This window comes from Cyprinodon tularosa, unplaced genomic scaffold (genome assembly GCF_016077235.1).
Source record: "Cyprinodon tularosa strain WSP-4 unplaced genomic scaffold, ASM1607723v1 ctg1487, whole genome shotgun sequence".
NCBI lineage: Eukaryota > Metazoa > Chordata > Actinopteri > Cyprinodontiformes > Cyprinodontidae > Cyprinodon > Cyprinodon tularosa.
The window spans coordinates 33,551-55,920 of record NW_024038317.1 but is presented as its reverse complement, the minus strand read 5'-3'; the positions used below and the strand labels follow the sequence as shown (position 1 = coordinate 55,920).

The window sequence follows — 22,370 nt, the reverse complement described above, 5'->3', positions numbered from 1 at the left end:
CCACAGTTCTCTGAACAAGAATGGAATTCCAGTTTGGACCAAGTGGAACCAGAACCTCTGCAGATCAAAGAAGAGCAGCAAAAGCCAGAACTTCCCTGGAAAAAGGAGGAGCCAGTGGAGCTCCCCTTAAGCGAGCATGAAGACCAGCTGGTTCTGGAGCAGGAGACTGGAGGAACAGGAAATGAAGGTTTCCTATGTTTGACATGTGGAGAAAAGTTTCAGAAAAAAAGACAATTTAATGGTTCACATTAGAACTCACGCAGGAGAGAAGCCTTTTGAATGTCTGTCCTGTGGAAAAAGCTTCAATACAAAAGGCGTTCTCAATGCACACACGAGAATTCACACAGGTAAAAAAAATTTTCTCCTGTGGAATTTGTGGCAAAAGTTTTAATCAAAAATTTCATTTGACAAGACACATTAGAATTCACACAGGAGAGAAGCCTTTCGAATGTCTGTGCTGTGGAAAAAGCTTTAAATGAACGCTCTCTTAATATTCACATGAGAATTCACACAGATGAGAAGCCGTTCTCCTTTACCATTTGTGGAAAAAGTTTTTAAGAAAAAGTTGGTTCGAGTAAACACACAATTCACTTAGAAAAAAAATTGAAATTTGCTTTCAAACTTTACAGAAAACTTTTATTACCTTTATTAACAGTTCTAATCGACTACTATTAATAACTAATAAAATAGCTATGTATTGTTTCCATGGAAACTAGAACTGGTAAGATGTAATAATGTAAACCTGGTAAATATTTAAAGGGAAACTTTGTTTTTTTTGTTTTACATTGGGCCCTTGATTTTACGTTATTACATCATGTTTTACTCACCCAAATGAGTTTTGTGTCATTTGGAGAGTGTATGAGGTCATCCGCGCGCCGGACTGGAGTGGTAACAGGAAGCCACAGGCGGCTCCGCTCTACCCCTTCTATTCATTCTAGCTAATCTGAATCGTTCATCTGGAGAGCGAGATCATCTGTGGTAGCAGCACTAGACATCTTCCAGGCATGTGAGGAAAACTAGCAGCAGTTCAGCGTACAGGATGAATGAATGGTAGCCGGCGCACGCGGATGACGTCATACACACGCCGCTTCGTTTTCACACTACTAGAGGTGTAATGTTTTTACTTCAAAAAAATATTTAATGTATAATTTTGCCTTTAACTATTTCTTATATTTTCTGTCTTGATAGTACAATACTGAAAGTTGCAGATGTTTTTATTTACCTGCTATGATTGAAGGAAACTGTCATCTATTTTAATAAAACTATTTTTTATGCATTTTCTGCTGTGGATGTTTTCCTTTAATGTAATCACTTCTAGATTGATGAACCGAGCAGAACATTTTTTGATATTAGAAATAAAAAATGTTTTGTTATTTGGTTTCATTACAAAGAATCTTCTTCCTTTTTGTTTTCTGATATTTTCAGACAACCTTAAGTTTAATCTACAGGCAGGTTTACCACAATAGTAGATTCAAATAATAAAAATTATAGCTTTTAGTTTCAGTGTGGAGCCCCTAAAAGTTCAGTGGCCCCATCCGGCCCCCCCTCTATGAAACATTTCTGGAGGCTTAACTGCAGTTCATTCTTGTACATGGAAAGGGGGGGCGTTATTGCTGTTTTGAGTCTCACATTTTGTCATTGTTTTGATACAAAATCAGAATTATTTCATGGAATGTTATACTTTAGAGCGTCACTATATGGTCCATTTACTGATTTAATGCGTAATTAAAAAAAAGATTTCCGAAGTTGGGAGAACCGCAGCAACCAGCAGAGCTCTGAGGGTAACGGCAGCCAGGGCTAACATTATCCCATCTGCAGCAGCCCTCTCTCGGCTGAGTCTCACAGGCTAATGTTAGCATGGTGACAGCAGGCAGGCTAATGTTAGCACAGTGATGAAAAGGTAGGCTAAAGTTAGCATGGTGACATAAAGGCAGGCTAATGTCAGCATGGTGATGGCAAGGCAGGCTGATATTAGCATGTTGACAGTACTCAGGCTAATGTTAGCCCAGTGATGGAAAGGTAGGCTAATGTTAGCATGGTGAAATAGAGGCAGGCTAATATTAGCATGGTATTAGCAAAGCAGGGTAATGTTAGCATGGTGAAATAGAGGCAGGCTAATGTTAGCATAGTAACGGCAAGACAGGGTAATGTTAACATGTTGACAGCACACAGGCTAATGTTAGCACAGTGATGGAAAGGTAGGTTAATGTTAGCATGGTGAAATAGAGGCAGACTAATGTTAGCACAGTGATTCAAAGGTATGCTAATGTTAGCATGGTGAAATAGAGGCAGGCTAATATTAGCATGGTAATGGCAAGGCAGGCTAATGTTAGCATGTTGACAGCACGCAGGCTAATGTTAGCACAGTGATGGAAAGGTAGGCTAATGTTAGCATGGTGAAATAGAGGCAGGCTAATATTAGCATGGTAACAGCATGGCAGCATAATGTTAGCATGTTGACAGCACGCAGGCTAATGTTAGCACAGTGATGGAAAGTTAGGCTAATGTTAGCATGGTGAAATAGAGGCAGGCTAATATTAGTGTGGTAATGGCAAGGCAGGCTAATGTTAGCATGTTGACAGCACACAGGCTAATATTAGCACAGTGATGGAAAGGTAGGCTAATGTTAGCATGGTGAAATAGAGGCAGGCTTATATTAGCGTGGTAACGGCAAGGCAGGCTAATGTTAGCATGGTGAAATAGAGGCAGGCTTATATTAGCGTGGTAACGGCAAGGCAGGCTAATGTAAGCATGTTGACAGCACACAGGCTAATATTAGCACAGTGATTGAAAGGTAGGCTAATGTTGCTAATATTAGCATGATTGTTTACTATGGTGATAGTGAAAGGCTAATTGTACTAACTGATCTGCATTGGAAGCATCATCAGCTCATTTGCTCATGGAGAAGCAGATATTCATCCAGGTGACTTTGAAATTATGGTACTTATGTACTTATTTCTATCTTTAAATCATCAATGGATGCTGAACTAGATCATATAAAACTGACAGGTCTTCTTTATATTGCTAGTCTGTCATAAGAAAAGCTCAAAGCAGTCCAGCAAAATAGGATTAAGTCGTGTTTATCTGTGTTTCAGTTTCTTGTTTTTTACCAAGCATCATATACTATAAAAGCAACATGAAATGCAAAAATAAAACTACAGCCAAAACAATTAGTAGCCGGAGGTAGTGTCATGATGGGCTTTAAGGATCTCCTCCACATACAGAGAAACACTCAGAGAACCAAGGATAAAAGTTAACTGGTTTAATTTGAAGGTTTACAAAAACAGAGAGTGACATTATACTTCTGGGAAAACTCAGTGGGACCTCAGCGGACTGGTGAACCGGAAACGGAAAGGATTCCCCGGTGCTGCTCGGACCACTCCACAGCCCCCGCTCTCTGTCATACCGACGCCTGTCACCGTCACCATCAGGCAAGCGCTGAGTCGCCACTGCTTCCCTCCCGGTCCGGTCTAATCGCTCTGTGGTAAGCTCAGCTCCGTAGGTTTATCCACCCCGCTCTCTCCGCGGTCTAACCTCTTCTCTTTCCTCCTTAGGCGAAACCGGTTACCTGGCTGCCCTCCAGCTCGAGTTGTTTTCCTGGTCGGCGTTTTCCCCACTGTTCTGTTTACCCAGTGTTTAATAAAACCCTTGAAACCGTCCCTTTTTAAAATAACCCAGCATATTAATTCCCATCATCAGTGGAGATTTGATATAATATAACCAATGACAAAGCTGTTCTACAAGATAGTTTATCGATACACTTTAATGTTCTTCACAGAAATACAGAAAATAACATAGTGGTTATGTTACACCTTCAACCATAGCAGGTAAATAAAACATCTGCAACTTTCAATATTGTACTATCAAGAAAGACAATATAAGAAATATATCAAAGCTAAATTATACATTAAACATTTTTTTAAATTAGAAACATTACACTTCCAGTAATCTGAAACTTCTGTAATTCATTAATAAGTTAAAAGGCTTCTTTTTTGTACAACTTTAAGCAAGTTCAAAGTGATCAGCAAGAATATAAACTTTAAAGCAAATAATAGCAACAACTTTAAATTAATGTTTAACTCTTCAAACAAACTTTTTTTCACTATCGTAGGACAGTGAACTACAGACTCAAACCTCGAAACCAAGTTCTTTCTTACATCTTACCAGTTCTAGTTTCCATGGAAACAATACATAGCTATTGTGGTAGTTATGAATAGTAGTAGATTAGAACTGTTAATAAAGGTTTTCTCTAAAGTTTGAAAGAAAAAGGCCTTTAAACTGTGACTTCCTCGTATAAGGAGTTTCTAAATGGACATTTACCATAAGTAAAACATGGAAAAGGTTTCTCCTGTTCATTTCTGTGGTGTCTAACTGCTGTGACTTCTTCCAAATCGTTCCACGTCATGAATCAAGAATTCTTCTTGATTAATTCTTCTTCTCATCTGTGTGAATTCTAATGTGTTTATCAAAATTGAGTTTTTCATTGAAGTTTTTTCCGCAAGAGGCGTCCAAAAGGCTTCTCTCCTGTGTTTTCTCTAATGTGTCTAGTCAAAATACTTTCTGGTTAAAACTTATGCCACAAATTCTACAGAACAGTTTTTTACCCGTGAATTATAATATGTTTATTAAGATGGATTTTTTGACTGAATCTTTTTCCGCAGGACAGACATTTGAAAGGCTTCTCACCTGTGTGAGTTCTCATGTGTGGAATCAAATGACTTTTCTGATTAAAACTTTTTTCACAAATTATACAGGAGAACGGTTTTTCACCTGTGTGAATTCTAATGTGTTTATTAAGCATGCTTTTTTCATTGAAGCTTTTTCCACAGGATGGACATTTGAAAGGCTTCTCGCCTGTGCAAATTCTTGTGTGTCTAATCAAATGAGCCTTTTGTTTAAAACTTTTTCCACAAATTGTACAGGAGAATGGCTTCTCACCTGTGTGTATTCTAATGTGTATAAATAGTTTGCTCTTTTCGTTGAAGCTTTTTCCACAGGACAGACATTTGAAAGGCTTCTCTCCTGTGTGCATTCTAATGTGTGTATTAAGTTTGCTGTTTTCATTGAAACTTTTTCCACAGCACAGACATTTGAAAGGCTTCTCTCCTGTGTGCATTCTAATGTGTCTATCAAGACTACTTTTTTCACTGAAGCTTTTTCCACAGGACTGACATTTGAAAGGCTTCTCACCTGTGTGCATTTTAATGTGTCTATTAAGACTGCCTTTTTCATTGAACCTTTTTCCACAGGACTGACATTCTAAAGGCTTCTCACCTATGTGACTTCTCATGTTACTATTCAGTGAGTGTTCATCAGTAAAGCTTTTTCCACAGGACAGAGATTCGAAAGGTTTCTCACCTGTGTGAATTCTCGTGTGTGTCATCAAAAGACTTTTTAGATAGAAACTTTTTCCACAAGTTTCACAGGAAAACTCACCTGTGTGCATTCTAATGTGTTTAGTAAGACTGCTGTTTTCAGTGAAGCTTTTTCCACAGGACAGACATTTATAAGGCTTCTCACCTGTGTGAGTTCTCGTGTGTGGAATCAAATGATGTTTTTGATTAAAACTTTTGCCACAAATCGAACAGGAGAAAGGTTTCTCACCTGTGTGAGTTCTCATGTGTCTAATCAAAATACTAGCGTGTTTAAAACTTTTGCCACAATTGGTACAGAGGAACGGCTTCTCACCTGTGTGATTTCTAATGTGTGCATCAAGTTTGCGTTTATCACTGAAGCTTTTTCCACAGAACAGACATTGAAAAGGCTTCTCGCCTGTGTGAGAGCTAGTGTGAACCATTAAATTGTCCTTTTTCTGAAACTTTTCTCCACATGTCAAACATGGGAAACCTTCATTTCCTGTTTCTCCAGTCTCCTGGTCCAGAACCAGCTGCTCTTCATGCTCGCTTATGGGGAGCTCCACTGGCTCCTCCTTTTTCCAGGGAAGTTCTGGTTTTTGCTGCTCTTCTTTGATCTGCAGAGGTTCTGGTTCCGCTTGGTCCAAACTGGAATTCCATTCTTGTTCAGAGAACTGTGGCTCAGAGGATTCCTCCTCTTTTTTAACATAATCCTGCAGGCGGTCTGGAAAACAAACAGAAGAAAAACTTTCATTTATACGTTAAACAAAGGACACTTCACAGTAACCAGAACAGAAATACATCTCCCAGCATGCACTGCAGCACTGACATCACATCACAGTCTATAAATAATGGTTAGGCAATTCTGGGAGAAATACCCAACGGAATAGACAGGAAGGGGGATAGATACCTGTTAAGAATCTTGCTTACAGCAGCATTGAAATGCATAACTGTCAGATGGCTGAAGCCAGAGCCTCCTACATATAACATATGGATACAAAAAGTTTGGGACATTTACATGATGGAAGGAATAACATATTCCCTAAGGTTTCAAAAAACAGTTTTTAATACAAGATGGAGCTCTGTCATACCGTTACTAACTCAGTGACACAGCTACAGGATAGCCCTTTTGCATTAGCGTATATCTTTGGTCGATGGAAAATACTATGAATGTGTGGATTGTCTTGTCTCAGGAGGGGATTCATTCAAGTGCTGTGTACCATTTTATTTTATTTTACTGTTATCTGCCTGTTGATTTCAATCTGTTGTCATGTATGCATTATTACATGTGTTAGAACACCCACTGACTCACCTTTCGATGTCTCGTGTAATATAATGGCTTAGGTCGGTGGAGACAAAAGATTGTAACTGTGTTCATGTGTTATTAAAAATAAAAAAAATAAAGTTAAAAAAATAAAAAAGTAAATAATGGTTAATGCTTCGCTGTCGCAAGCAATAACACAGAGAAAGATTAGTCTTTGTTTTTGCAAATTCATTCAAAGGCATAAAGACCTTGCAGGCTCTTGCTCTTAGAAATGACAAGACCCCCAATTTAGGGGATGCAGACATATTTCTACATCACAGGAGGTGCACAAAGAAAAGGGAGGTGCAGCAGGAGAGCCAGAGCTCCATCCCATTCTGCTCTGATTCTTTATCCATTATCTGGATCCAGCTGACCTTGCTGCACAGTTAGATTATAAACCTTCTCTGACTCAAACTCCTTAGACACAATCAGTAGGGAAAGATTTAAAAAGATTATAAAATGGCAGAATGCACCTGTTCTGAAGACAAAATGTGGATAATGCAAAGCATCTTAAACAAACAGGGTCAAATGAGAAATCTCCTGTCCAGGGGTGATGCTGAGAAACTAGTCCATGCATTTGTTACTTCAAGGCTGGACTATTGTAATTCTTTACTATCAGGAAGTCCACAAACTGTAGTTAAAAGCCTTCAGCTGATCCAAAATGCTGCAGCCAGAGTTCTGATGAAAATGAAAAAGAGAGATCATATCTCTCCTATCCTGGCTTCTCTTCATTGGCTTCCTGTTAAATCCAGAATAGAATTTAAAATCCTCCTTCTCACATATAAAGCCTTAAATAACCAAGCTCCATCTGATATCAGAGATCTGATTGTTCCTTATGTTCCTAACAGAGCACTTCGCTCTCAATCTGCAGGTTTACTAGTGGTTCCTGTGTGTTTCACTCATACACGGCTGCAGGATCATATCTCAGAATCCATCGTCTCTACCAGGCTTTCTGAGCAGGCGGAAATTTAAAGAAGACTGGAAGATTCAAAGCAGGTGCGAAGAGAGAAAACCAATCAGATGTAATCAGGGATCAGAACAGCCTCCATGTTGGAATCTAAGCATCAGAAACAACATGGAACAGTAGCAGCAATGAGCAAACATGATGCAGACTTTAGCCTTTTAGCCTTTGCTCCGTGACGTGTATGGAGGACCAACTCTGCCATATTTAAAAATACTTAATTGATCGTTATAATCTTCAGCTTTATTTATTTATTACTTATTTTTAAGTATTTATTTATCTGCATGTGATTTTATTCTTCCTTTGTATTATTTTACCCTATTTATTTCTTCCTGTCGTATTTACTAGCCTGGTGAAACCATCCTGATCTCGCGAGCTTTCAAGGTTTCACTCGCTAATCAGTCTGGAGACTCTCCGTTAAAGAAAATTTGGAGCCGTTCACCAAACGAACGTCCAATCAGCGTTGGCTTTGAGGCGGGTTGAGGTGTGACGCAACGAGAAGCGCGACAGTTCAGTCTAAAGAACATGGCGGCTTCAGCCGATGAAACTAGCGTTAGCGTGGCTATCGAGCAAGTTTTATGGGAATTACAGAGTATTTCTTCACTGAAAGAAGAGCAAAACACTGCTCTGGAGGCTTTTCTCAGAGGAAAAGATGTTTTTGCTCTTCTCCCGACTGGTTTCAGCAAGAGTTTGATCTATCAATTGGCTCCTCTTCGTCGTCGCTCTGTTAGTACGTCATATGCTTCGTTGATCTGATTGGTTTATTTGGCCCGTCTATCACCAACATAGGCCAATCAGCTAACCAGTATTTTCACCCCTTCCCAAAATTACTTCAACGGAAGGTTTACAGATGGATATGCGGAGCAAATCCATCTGGTGGAGTCAGGTTACGTATTTACATCCCTGTCTGCATTTCTGCCGCATTAAGTAAATGAGGAAGGGGCGGGGCTTAGAGAGTCAACTTTTGCCCATTGGTCGGTTAGCATTTTACTGCATCAGTCTAATCTACTGGAGGGGAAGAGAGTCTGAAGACGAGTCTGAAGTCAGTGGCCGTTTCTCAATTCACTAGAATGCGATTACGGACTCGGGTTCTCACCAAAACTTACTTTTATTGAACAACAGCAACAGAAAAGAGAACATTTAACTTAATACTCTGAGCTCTGTGAGTTAAGAAGATGGACCGCCAACCAATGAGCAGAAGGTGACTCTCTAAGCCACGCCCCCTTCCTCATTTACTTAATGAGGCAGAAATGCAGACAGAAATGTAAATACGACAGGAAGAAATAAAGAGGGTGAAAAAATACAAAGGAAGAATAAACCAGAACAAAATATTACCACATGCACAAAATATACTTAAAAAAAATCAGTAATAAATAAATTAGGTTGAAGAATATAACGGACAATAAATAAATAAGGTGATTATTACAAAGGCGAATAAAAGACATATATACATTTATGTCTCACTGTATAATTTAATTTCTACCTACATTTATTTGTTTATTGTATTTTTTGGGGCAATTAATGGTATGCTTATTTATTACAATGTATTTATTTCTGTATTATTTTTTTTTATTATGGCAGATCTGGTCCTCCATATCAGGTGGACTCCCACTCTAAAGCAGAAGCTAGCTTTAGCTTAGCATGTTGATCTCCTCTAATGAGTTTTCCAATCAGCTGAGGCTCCAACCCTCAGTCTGCATCCTGAGGGAAACGTTTCTGTCAGGTGTTTCCTACCTATCCGGTGTAAGATGATCTGGGGGATCCTGGTGAAATCCAGCAGTCTGTGCTGATCGTCCATCTCCACTTTGGGCCTTTTCTCTCTTCCTTTAACCTCCGTCAATGTTTCTTCAGCAGGAGTTAACTGCTCGCTGATAAACTCTCCTTGAAGCTGGACTGAACACATTCTCCCTGCAAACACTCACACATCATCAGCCTCTCTACAAACACTCCACGGAGGAAGGAAGCTAACGCTGCTAGCCACCCAGTCCGCCTCCTCCTTCTTCTTCTTCTTCTGTTTCTTCTTCTTCTGGTCAAACTTGAGGTGCGCATTACCACCACCAACCTTTTTTTTTTTTATATACAACAGTTGGTGACATTATAACGTTAAGAAAAATGAGACATAGAAGGTATAAAATTAAAAATAAAACAACGGAAACAAACAAATAAATAAATAAAATAAACAAATAAATAAAATAAACGTAAAATAATAATAGCTGGGGGTTTACATTGAGTTTACGGTCATTTACAAAAGTGTATAATTTTATACCATTTTTCTTCTTCATAAATTTAACCGCCACCAAACTGTATGGAGATAAACAAGGAAACAGAAAACAAGAAAAACCAGGAAAACTAAATAAATTATGAAAACAATAAAATAAAGCTTTATATTTTAACCCAATATAATATATTTTTTCCCCCATCATGCCTTTTTTTCTTGTTTGTTGGCTGATTATAATGAATGCCTTTTATCTAAAGCTGTTTCATTTATAGAGTAGTTAATTGTGATGGATTTATTTTCGATCCCACACCTAGGAAAAGAGACTTTATTTAATATTTTTGCCATAGAGGCTTTGGGGAATTTCTAAAAAATTATATGTATTATTTTTCAATCCAGTAAATGTTGTATGAAAGATCAGAGATGAGATAGACATGAAATTAATTGGATGGTGACGCTGTTGAACGTTTCTCTATGATTATTTTTCTAGTATTGCTTCTTTCTATCAACGTTAAGCCCCGCCCCCACCCTAAGCCCCGCCCCTGTGTTCGGTGGTTCAGAGGAAGCTCAGGCTGCAGCTCACTGCCTGCCTTGCTGTGGTTGCTGAGAGATGTTGCTTCGGAAGAAGAAACGTTGAGTTCTTAATCCGGAGAAGCTGAATGTGGGAATATCTTTCTAATTTTACCGAAGGCTGATCATCATCATCATCATCCAGCTTCAAGGAGAGTTTATCAGCGAGCAGTTAACTCCTGCTGAAGAAACATTGACGGAGGTTAAAGGAAGAGAGAAAAGGCCCAAAGTGGAGATGGACGATCAGCACAGACTGCTGGATTTCACCAGGATCCCCCAGATCATCTTACACCGGATAGGTAGGAAACACCTTTCAATGCAACTTTATTTGTTTCTGCAAAGAACATTACAGAGCAACCTTATTGCACTATGGGTCTTTTGCAGTCACGTGACCTCGACACAAGGTGGCGCCATTTTGGGGGGGTAACCTGCCTAATCACAGTGAAGTTTATTGAGTTCAAGTAAAGACAGTAAAGCCGCGATAACTTCAGTAACATGGACATCCACAATAAAATGTAATTTACTATCTTATTTTGCTTAATAAAGATGGCTTTACTTAGCTAAACCCTGTTTTTCTCCTATTTCTATACATTATATATATATAAACTCTAAAGTACATATAACTCTAAAGATATATATATATATATATATATATATATATATATATATATATATATATATATATATATATATATATATATAACTTTAGTTATATATATATATAGATATATGTTATATATATATATATATATATATATATATATACATATATATATCTTTAGAGTTATATATATATATATATATATATATATAACTTTAGTTATATATATATATATATATATATATATATATATAACATATATCTATATACATATATAACTAAAGTTATATATATACACTATATTGCCAAAAGTATTTGCTCACCTGCCTTGACTCACCTATGAGCTTAAGTGACATCCCGTTCCTAATCCATAGGGTTCAATATGACGTCGGTCCACCCTTTGCAGCTAGAACAGCTTCAACTCTTCTGGGAAGGCTGTCCACAAGGTTTAGGAGTGTGTTTATGGGAATTTTTGACCATTCTTCCAGAAGCGCATTTGTGAGGTCGCACACTGATGTTGGACGAGAAGGCCTGGCTCTCAGTCTCCGCTCTAATTCATCCCAAAGGTGTTCTATCGGGTTGAGGTCAGGACTCTGTGCAGGCCAGTCAAGTTCATCCACACCAGACTCTGTCATCCATGTCTTTATGGACCTTGCTTTGTGCACTGGTGCACAGTCATGTTGGAAGAGGAAGGGGCCAGCTCCAAACTGTTCCCACAAAGTTGGGAGCATGGAATTGTCCAAAATGTCTTGGTATGCTGAAGCATTCAGAGTTCCTTTCACTGGAACTAAGGGGCCAAGCCCAGCTCCTGAAAAACAACCCCACACCATAATCCCCCCTTCACCAAACTTTACACTTGGCACAATGCAGTCAGACAAGTACCGTTCTCCTGGCAACCGCCAAACCCAGACCTGTCCATCAGATTGCCAGATGGAGAAGCGCGATTCGTCACTCCAGAGAACGCGTCTCCACTGCTCTAGAGTCCAGTGGCGGCGTGCTTTACACCACCGCATCCGACGCTTTGCATTGCACTTGGTGATGTATGGCTTGGATGCAGCTGCTCGACCATGGAAACCCATTCCATGAAGCTCTCTGCGCACTGTTCTTGAGCTAATCTGAAGGCCACATGAAGTTTGGAGGTCTGTAGTGATTGACTCTGCAGAAAGTTGGCGACCTCTTCGCACTATGCGCGTCAGCATCCGCTGACCCCGCTCCGTCAGTTTACGTGGCCTACCACTTCGTGGCTGAGTTGCTGTCGTTCCCAAACACTTCCATTTTCTTATAATACAGCTGACAGTTGACTGTGGAATATTTAGGAGCGAGGAAATTTCACGACTGGATTTGTTGCACAGGTGGCATCCTATCACAGTTCCACGCTGGAATTCACTGAGCTCCTGAGAGCGACCCATTCTTTCACAAATGTTTGTAAAAACAGTCTGCATGCCTAGGTGCTTGAATTTATACACCTGTGGCCATGGAAGTGATTGGAACACCTGATTCCAATAATTTGGATGGGTGAGCAAATACTTTTGGCAATATAGTATATATATATATATATATATATATATATATATATATATATATATATATATATATATATATATATATATATATATATATATATATATATATAGTTAGAAGGAATGGCTGGTTTTAGTAGATATTTATTTTCCTTATGGATAACTGGGAATATGGCAGTTGTAAAGGAATTAGGTAGTGTTTACATATTGACCCATACATTTATTATATCTGTAAGTAAAGGGATGTGCAGGTCTTTAAAATCCTTGTAGAATTCAGGAGGGAACCATCCTTTCATGGTGCTTATTAGACAAAAGTCTACTTAAAGGGGAACGCCGTTTTTTTGCATTGGTCCTTGATTTTCCGTTATTCCCTCATGTTCTACTCACCCATATGAGTTTGTGTCATTTGGAGCCTTTCCTCAGGCTTATCTACTGTCAGGATGAGTGTGTGTTGGTCGTACCTGAACCATCTGCTAGTCCTCTTCTGTTCAGTCTGTTTCTCTCTCAAGGCCACACCACTCCCTGCAGGACTGTGTTTGTAGCTTCTTCCCATAACAAACCAGATTCCTTCTTAAGGTTTCTTCATAACATGTTACTGTTTAACCAAAGTGTCTGTAATTTGTTATGACTCTGACTGCTTTCCATTGTTGTAAATAAGGAGGAGCGAACGCTGTCCAGAGCAGAACACATAATCTAAAGTTATGTGACTTATGAAAATGTAAACAAAATAGCACCTTATAGAGGAAAAAGAATGAATAATATAATCAAATAGGATAAGATCTAAAGTTATGTGTCACTTTAATCTGAATTAGATTTCACTAAATGAAAAACTAAGAGAAATTGATTTTCTTTTCCTCCAAAAATATTAATACACATGTATTTCATTTAAAACATATGAACTATGAAATCAGTGATTTTAAAGTTTTAAAAATGAATAAACCTTACAGTTAACCAAATATATGGGATATAGTTTGGGAAAATGCAACTAAAATACATAAAAGCTATGAGTTTATTAACTGAAATTATAGATTTGCAAAAAATAAATAAATAATTCCTGAAAGATTTGAATCAAAGTGGCATATTTTCCTGAGAGAGTGAAATATTAATAATAATTTTTGGCACATTTAAAACAATTATGTTTAAAAATGAATAAATCCTAAAACCTGCTTAATTGATTTAAATCAAGGATGATAAAAAACAAAAAAAAAAACATCCCAACTTTCAGAATTAGGACTGAAATAGCACCTGACATAAAGTTATAAATGGTTGGCTTACAGCAGAATAGTAACTGGTTCGCTGTTTATTGACTAGAGTTAAAGTACCTGCGTATAAACAGACTGAAAAGCGTCCATTTTACCGTTGACGCAGTTACTGGAGGTTCGGTAAAGATGGACGGGCTAAGGCCCCCCCCCCCCCCCCCCCCCCCCCCCCCGTGAGAGAAAAGGTCCCGACACACATGAAGGTTTGCATGCAACAATTATGTTTCATCATTTATGTTATGGCCATTTGTTTGTGTTTTGTTTGTCTTATGTGTTGTCTGTAGTGTCTGTGGATCCACTCTAACTATTGTATGTTGTCCATTTGTGAAATGATAGTTTAGCTTTTTTTTTGTCTTGGTAAAATAGAAATGAGGGAATAATTAAGGTTAAACTGTAAAATAAGGACAGTTTCTAGTTTCTGTGGCTCATTCTTCCCCCTAACCTGTTTTCAAAACAAAGCAGGAGTTAAATGTGTTAAAGATAATGCACAGCTGTTTAAATTGGTAATAAAGGGGATTGATATAAGGTTCAAATATCACAATAAAGAAAGTTTAATGAGACAGATTTTAAAAATTAAATCAAATGAACAGATTATGCTTGTTTAACAATAATTGGGCATTTCTTCAAATAATCAAGGACCTGTGTCATTATTTAAAAGCTAAATGCTAAAGTTTAATTTGTTAACCTTAATTCTTTAAGATTTAGATTAAACTTTAAGGGTAAATAAATCTATATGTGTGTAGCACAAATAGCTTGTATAAAAATAAATTGGGCTGATTGAATTTGCTTTTAAATTATTTACAATTCTTTAAGAAGTAAATCTATCTTGAAGCTGATCTGGAATAAATATGCAAATTTATTTAACATAATTATTGGTTAATAATTATACGGTGTTCAAATGACTCAATTGGAAATAATGATGATAATAACATTATTTAATAATAATAATAACGATAACATTAATAATAATGATTACAATGATAGAGGATATAAATAACAGGATTTAATTCCTACATTAAGATGAATGGTGGAGACTTTAAAATTATCTATTCTCAATGAATCCATAGCTCAGATATATCTGGAGGTTAAATTGACTGAAACTTTGTGTTTTTTCTTCAACAGAACATATTTTATTTGTTCTGATAAGGAAAAGGGTGGAAAGAAAAGGGCAGGCCTTTTTACATTTCTGCCTTCCCTTTTTACATTTCTGCCTTCCCTTTTTACATTTCTGCCTGCCCTTTTTACATTTCTGTCTGCCCTTTTTACATTTCTGCCTTCCCTTTTTACATTTCTGCCTGCCCTTTTTACATTTCTGCCTGCCCTTTTTACATTTCTGCCTGCCCTTTTTACATTTCTGCCTTCCCTTTTTACATTTCCGCCTTCCCTTTTTACATTTCCGCCTTCCCTTTTTCCATTTCCGCCTTCCCTTTTTCCATTTCCGCCTTCCCTTTTTACATTTCTGCCTTCCCTTTTTACATTTCTGCCTGCCCTTTTTACATTTCTGCCTTCCCTTTTTACATTTCTGCCTGCCCTTTTTACATTTCTGCCTGCCCTTTTTACATTTCCGCTTGCCCTTTTTACATTTCCGCCTGCCCTTTTTACATTTCCGCCTTCCCTTTTTACATTTCCGCCTTCCCTTTTTACATTTCCGCCTTCCCTTTTTACATTTCTGCCTGCCCTTTTTACATTTCCGCCTTCCCTTTTTACATTTCCGCCTTCCCTTTTTACATTTCTGCCTGCCCTTTTTACATTTCCGCCTTCCCTTTTTACATTTCCGCCTTCCCTTTTTACATTTCTGCCTTCCCTTTTTACATTTCCGCCTGCCCTTTTTACATTTCTGCCTGCCCTTTTTACATTTCCGCCTGCCCTTTTTACATTTCCGCCTTCCCTTTTTACATTTCCGCCTGCCCTTTTTATATTTCTGCCTTCCCTTTTTACATTTCTGCCGTCCCTTTTTACATTTCCGCCTGCCCTTTTTACATTTCTGCCTTCCCTTTTTACATTTCTGCCTGCCCTTTTTACATTTCCGCCTGCCCTTTTTACATTTCTGCCTGCCCTTTTTACATTTCCGCCTTCCCTTTTTACATTTCCGCCTTCCCTTTTTACATTTCTGCCTGCCCTTTTTACATTTCCGCCTTCCCTTTTTACATTTCTGCCTGCCCTTTTTACATTTCTGCCTTCGCTTTTTACATTTCTGCCTTCCCTTTTTACATTTCTGCCTTCCCTTTTTACATTTCTGCATTCCCTTTTTACATTTCTGCATTCCCTTTTTACATTTCTGCATGCCCTTTTTACATTTCTGCCTTCCCTTTTTACATTTCTGCATTCCTTTTTGACATTTCTGCCTGCCCTTTTTACATTTCCGTCTGCCCTTTTTACATTTTTGCCTTCCCTTTTTACATTTCTGCCTTCCCTTTTTACATTTCCGCCTGCCCTTTTTACATTTCCGCCTTCCCTTTTTACATTTCCGCCTTCCCTTTTTACATTTCCGCCTGCCCTTTTTACATTTCCGCCTTCCCTTTTTACATTTCCGCCTGCCCTTTTTCCATTTCCGCCTTCCCTTTTTACATTTCCGCCTTCCCTTTTTACATTTCCGCCTGCCCTTTTTACATTTCTGCCTGCCCTTTTTATATTTCTGCCTTCCCTTTTTACATTTCTGCCCGTCCTTTTTACATTTCCGCCTGCCCTTTTTACATTTCTGCCTTCCCTTTTTACATTTCTGCCTGCCCTTTTTACATTTCCGCCTGCCCTTTTTACATTTCTGCCTTCCCTTTTTACATTTCTGCCTTTCCTTTTTACATTTCTGCCTTCGCTTTTTACATTTCTGCCTTCGCTTTTTACATTTCTGCCTTCCCTTTTTACATTTCTGCCTTCCCTTTTTACATTTCTGCCTTCGCTTTTTACATTTCTGCCTGCCCTTTTTACATTTCTGCCTGCCCTTTTTACATTTCTGCATTCCCTTTTTGACATTTCTGCCTGCCCTTTTTACATTTCCGCCTTCCCTTTTTACATTTTTGCCTTACCCTTTTACATTTCTGCCTTACCCTTTTACATTTCCGCCTGCCCTTTTTACATTTCTGCCTGCCCTTTTTACATTTCTGCCTTCCCTTTTTACATTTTTGCCTTTCCTTTTTACATTTCTGCCTGCCCTTTTTACATTTTTGCCTTCCCTTTTTACATTTCTGCCTGCCCTTTTTACATTTCTGCCTTCCCTTTTTACATTTCTGCCTGCCCTTTTTACATTTCTGTATGCATTTCTGTCTCATTATGCAAATGAGGAGGGGATGTGTCCTAGAGAGTCAACTTCTGCTCATTGGTTGGCGGCCCATCTTCTTAACCCACCGAGCTTTGAGTATTAAGTTAAATGTTCTCTTTTCTGTTGCTGTTGTTCAATAAAAAAGTACGTTTTATTAGCAGGAGTTAATACGTTTATTATTTGAGGTGAGAACATTATACTTTTAAGCTTCTCCATATGGCCTATTCACAGATTTAATGCGTAATTTAAAAGAAAATGTTCTGAACTTGAGAGGACTGCGGCAACCATCGGAGCTTCCAAGCTAAGTTGAGTTAACGATAAGAAAGAAAATAAGAGTTCTAAATTGATACTTTCAATTAGTATTGCTGGAGATTCCCAGTAATTCCAGATTTGAACCAGTGATTACTATTTCAATGAAGGGCTGGGCAATATGAAGGAAATCTAATATCACAATATATTTTAGCTATATATATATATATATTAGGGATGGAACGGTTTATGAAGACCATCCGAACCGTTCGGTTCGACTGTCTCGGTTCGGTTCGCATGTGTTGCATTTGGTTCATGCGCTGCTCCTTTTCTTCATAGGCGAAGCGTTTACACTCCAGAGCAGAAGGTGGCGGTACTGCGACCAAAGCCAACCACCAGTAGTAAACAAGAAGAAGAAGAAGAAGCGGAGCAGCGTAGCCGGGTGTAGCAGAAAAAAGTCAGTTGTTGTGGAGAATTGTGTGGGTATGGCGAGTGGGAAAGAACAGGAGTTGGAAGACGCGCCAGCAGCACTTTATAGGTCTGCTGTATGGGACCACTTTGCATTTAGAGTGACCTACGATGACGGCGGAAACAAAATGGTGGATAAAAGTGCAACAGTGTGCAAGCATTGTGCAACACGTTTTGTTTATGCTAACAGCAACATGACCAACATGTCATGCTAACACTCAACATATACCGAACCGAAAACCGTGACCACGAAACCGTGAACCGAACCAAACCGTGGATTTTGTGAACCATTCCACCCCTAATAGATATATATATATATATATATATATATATATATATATATATATATATATATATATATATATATATATACTCTCGATACCATTTGAGTACCACAAGTATAAAAACAAAGACCCCAAAAATTAACAGAATTGTTTTTATTAATAAATAAAATACAAAAATAAACAAATACAATAAACAATAAGACCATATTTTGAGGTTGTATGCTGTGCAAACAGCACTCTTGCCTCTGTTATTTTCCAACAAAACTGGTTGTTTTTGCCCTCCTGCAGCAGCGCTGGTCATGCTCTCTACTGAGAGGTGTTCTGTCCGACCCGGCCTGACTGAGGTCTGTTGGTGAGGAAGTCTAGCAGCCGATAGGAGCAGAGATGGCGTCCTCAGTGGAGCGGTTCCATCGGTAGGCGAACTGGAACGGGTGGAATGTTGCCGGCAGACTGGAGACGATGTGTTCTTTAACCAGCCTTTGGAAGCACTTCATCATGATGGGAGTCAGAGCGACAGGCCGGTAATCATTGAGGGAGGTGACCTGAGGCTTCTTTGGGACTGGAATAATGGAGGCAGACTTAAAGCAGACTTAAAGGTTCAACAGCGCAATGTGCTTGGCAATGAAATTGTCCATAGGGATATTAAATAGTGCACCAATAACAGCGCCTAACATGACCAATAGGATGAGAGCTCACAATTCCTGAGATGTGAGCTCAGTGCAAGATTACGCAAGACAAGAGGGGGAATTCAAGATGTCGACCTGGGAAAGACCGGGTCAATAATAATAATCATTGAACTTTATTGATCTTCCATTGGAGAAATTTACCTCTGCATTTAACCCATCCCCTTGGGGAGCAGTGGGCTGCCATCGTGGGACACCCAGGGAGCAGTGTGGGGTTAAGGGTCTTTGCTCAGAGACCCAGAGTGGCAGTCTGTGGGAGTGGGACTCAAACTCAGAACCTCAGGATTCCAACATCTATGCCCTGACCCCTAGGCCGCCACTCCCCTTCAGCTAATTTGAACATTTTAGTTTCTAGGGGGGAAAAACGGGCCGTACAATTTTACCTTTTTTAGTAAAGGGCGTACAATGTATGGCTGTATATATGGCTAGCTAAAAGCCCTTTCCAGAAGACAGAGCAGCATTGACTGTTCAGTTATAACATGTGATGTCAGTGCTGCAGTGCATGCTGGGGGATGTATTTCTATTCTGGTTATATGGAGTTTGATCATCACATGGATGTTTAAGGTGAAGTGTCCTTTTTTTAACCTACAATTCAAAGTCTTTCTCCTGTGTTTGTTTTTCCAGACCGCCTCCAGGATTATGATGGAAAAGAAGAGGTTTTCTCTGAGCAGTGGTCCTCTGAACAGGAAGGGAGATCCAGATTGGATAAAGCGGAACCAGAACCTCTGCAGATAGGAGAACAGCAAAAGCCAGAACATCACGGGACAAGAGAGGAAACCATGGAGCTCCTCATTAGTGAGCACGAAGAGCAGCTTGTTTTGGAACAGAATACTTTAAATACTGGAAAGAAACCTTTACCATGTTTGACATGTGGAGAAGTGTTTCTAAAAAAAGACAATTTAATGGTTCACATTAGAACTCACACAGGCGAGAAGCCTTTTGAATGTCTGTCCTGTGGAAAAGAATTCACTCAGAAATCTGGTCTTGAAACCCACATGATAATTCACACAGGCCAGAAGCCTTTCGAATGTCTGTCCTGTGGAAAAGAATTCACTCAGAAATCTAATCTTGAAACCCACATGAGAATTCACACAGGCGAGAAGCCTTTCGAATGTCTGTCCTGTGGAAAAAAATTCACTCAGAAATCTAATCTTGAAACCCACGTGATAATTCACACAGGTGAGAAGCCTTTCGAATGTCTGTCCTGTGGAAAAAAATTTACTCAGAAACATAGTCTTGAAACCCACATTAGAATTCACACAGGCGTGAAGCCTTTCGAATGTCTGTCCTGTGGAACAAAATTCACTCATAAATCTGGTCTTAAAACCCACATGGGAATTCACACAGGAAAGAAGCCTTTCGAATGTCTGTCCTGTGGAAAAAAATTCACTCAGAAATCTTGTCTTGAAACCCACATGAGAATTCACACAGGAGAGAAGCCTTTCGAATGTCTGTCCTGTGGAAAAAAATTCACTCAGAAATCTGGTCTTGAAACCCACATGAGAATTCACACAGGTGAGAAGCCTTTCGAATGTCTGTCCTGTGGAAAGAAATTCACTCAGAAATCTAGTCTTGTAACCCACATGAGAATTCACATAGGTGAGAAGCCTTTCGAATGTCTGTCCTGTGGAAAAAAATTTACTCAGAAACATAGTCTTGAAACCCACATTAGAATTCACACAGGCGTGAAGCCTTTCGAATGTCTGTCCTGTGGAAAGAAATTCACTCAGAAATCTGGTCTTAAAACCCATATGGGAATTCACACAGGCGAGAAGCCTTTCGAATGTCTGTCCTGTGGAAAAAAATTCACTCAGAAATCTTGTCTTGAAACCCACATGAGAATTCACACAGGAGAGAAGCCTTTCGAATGTCTGTCCTGTGGAAAAATATTCACTCTGAAACAAAGTCTTGAAACCCACATTAGAATTCACACAGGAGAGAAGCCTTTCGAATGTCTGTCCTGTGGAAAAAAATTCACTCAGAAATCTGGTCTTAAAACCCATATGGGAATTCACACAGGCGAGAAGCCTTTCGAATGTCTGTCCTGTGGAAAAAAATTCACTCAGAAATCTTGTCTTGAAACCCACATGAGAATTCACACAGGAGAGAAGCCTTTCGAATGTCTGTCCTGTGGAAAAATATTCACTCTGAGACAAAGTCTTGAAACCCACATTAGAATTCACACAGGAGAGAAGCCTTTCGAATGTCTGTCCTGTGGAAAGAAATTCACGCTGAAACAAAGTCTTGAAACCCACATTAGAATTCACACAGGAGAGAAGCCTTTCGAATGTCTGTCCTGTGGAAAAAAATTCACTCAGAAATCTAGTCTTGAAACCCACATGAGAATTCACACAGGCGTGAAGCCTTTCGAATGTCTGTCCTGCGGAAAGAAATTCACTCTTAAACAAAGTCTTGAAACCCACATTAGAATTCACACAGGAGAGAAGCCTTTCGAATGTCTGTCCTGTGGGAAAAAAATTCACTTAGAAATCTAGTCTTGAAACCCACATAAGAATTCACACAGGTGAGAAGCCTTTCGAATGTCTGTCCTGTGGAAAAAAATTCACTCAGAAATCTAGTCTTGAAACCCACATGAGAATTCACACAGGTGAGAAGCCTTTCGAATGTCTGTCCTGTGGAAAAAAAATTCACTCAGAAATCTTGTCTTGAAACCCACATTAGAATTCACACAGGAGAGAAGCCTTTCGAATGTCTGTCCTGTGGAAAAAATATTCACTCTGAAATCTAATCTTGAAACCCACATGAGAATTCACACAGGTGAGAAGCCTTTCGAATGTCTGTCCTGTGGAAAAAAATTCACTCAGAAATCTGGTCTTAAAACCCACATGGGAATTCAGACAGGTGAGAGGCCTTTCGAATGTCTGTCCTGTGGAAAAATATTCACTCTGAAATCTAATCTTGAAACCCACATGAGAATTAACACAGGTGAGAAGCCTTTCGAATGTCTGTCCTGTGGAAAGAGCTTCAATAATAAACACAGTCTTAATAGACACATTAGAATTCACACAGGAGAGAAGCCTTTCGAATGTCTGTCCTGTGGAAAGAGCTTCAATAATAAACACAGTCTTAATAGACACATTAGAATTCACACAGGAGAGAAGCCTTTCGAATGTCTGTCCTGTGGAAGAAAATTCACTCTGAAATCTAGTCTTGAAGCCCACATGAGAATTCACACAGGTGAGAAGCCGTTCTCCTGCACAAATTGTGGAAAAAGTTTTACTCGAAAAAGTCATTTGATCACACACATGAAAATTCATACAGTTGAGAAGATTGATGAATGGCTGTCCTGTGGGAAAAGCTTAAATGAAAAGCGCAATCTTAATATGCACATTAGAAATTCACACAAGTGAGAAGCTGTTTTCCTGTATGATTTGTGGAAAGGTTTTACAAGAAAAGTTTTATGAAAGACATGAGAACATGGTTTAGAAACATTGTTCATGCACATTTGGAAGGATTTAGAAGAAGTCACAACATTTAGACACCACAGAAATGAACAGGATAAATCTTTTCCAGGTTTCACTTGTGGTAAATATCCATCTACAAACTCCTTCACCTCAGTACATGACAAAGGCATTTTTCTTGCTAAGAATAAACCTGTCATTAACCGTGGTACTCTATTAATTACT

The 22,370-nt window shown here is 38.8% G+C and overlaps 2 protein-coding genes across 3 annotated transcripts in view; one reads left to right on the top strand and one right to left on the bottom strand.

Moving 5' to 3' along the window:
* The window catches only part of LOC119779503 (gastrula zinc finger protein XlCGF49.1-like), a 38,161-nt gene extending 16,458 nt beyond the window's left edge, over positions 1-21,703 (top strand). Inside the window, exons 2-4 of one of the 2 annotated variants that reach the window (XM_038279162.1) lie at positions 10,556-10,702; positions 19,348-19,995; positions 20,127-20,258. In XM_038279162.1, the coding sequence (XP_038135090.1) occupies positions 10,556-10,702; positions 19,348-19,995; positions 20,127-20,131 (800 nt within the window). In that variant the 3' untranslated portion in view covers positions 20,132-20,258. Of the gene's footprint in view, positions 1-10,555; positions 10,703-19,347 lie in introns of both variants that reach the window. The other variant, XM_038279161.1, reaches the window with a different exon arrangement.
* Positions 3,759-9,634, bottom strand: LOC119779504 (gastrula zinc finger protein XlCGF57.1-like). The gene is made up of 2 exons (XM_038279163.1): positions 9,353-9,634; positions 3,759-6,078 (listed from the first exon to the last, which is right to left on the bottom strand). The coding sequence occupies exons 1-2, from the start codon at positions 9,519-9,521 to the stop codon at positions 4,601-4,603; spliced, it is 1,647 nt and encodes a 548-aa protein (XP_038135091.1). The 5' UTR covers positions 9,522-9,634; the 3' UTR covers positions 3,759-4,600.
* Positions 21,704-22,370: the final 667 nt, after the last annotated feature.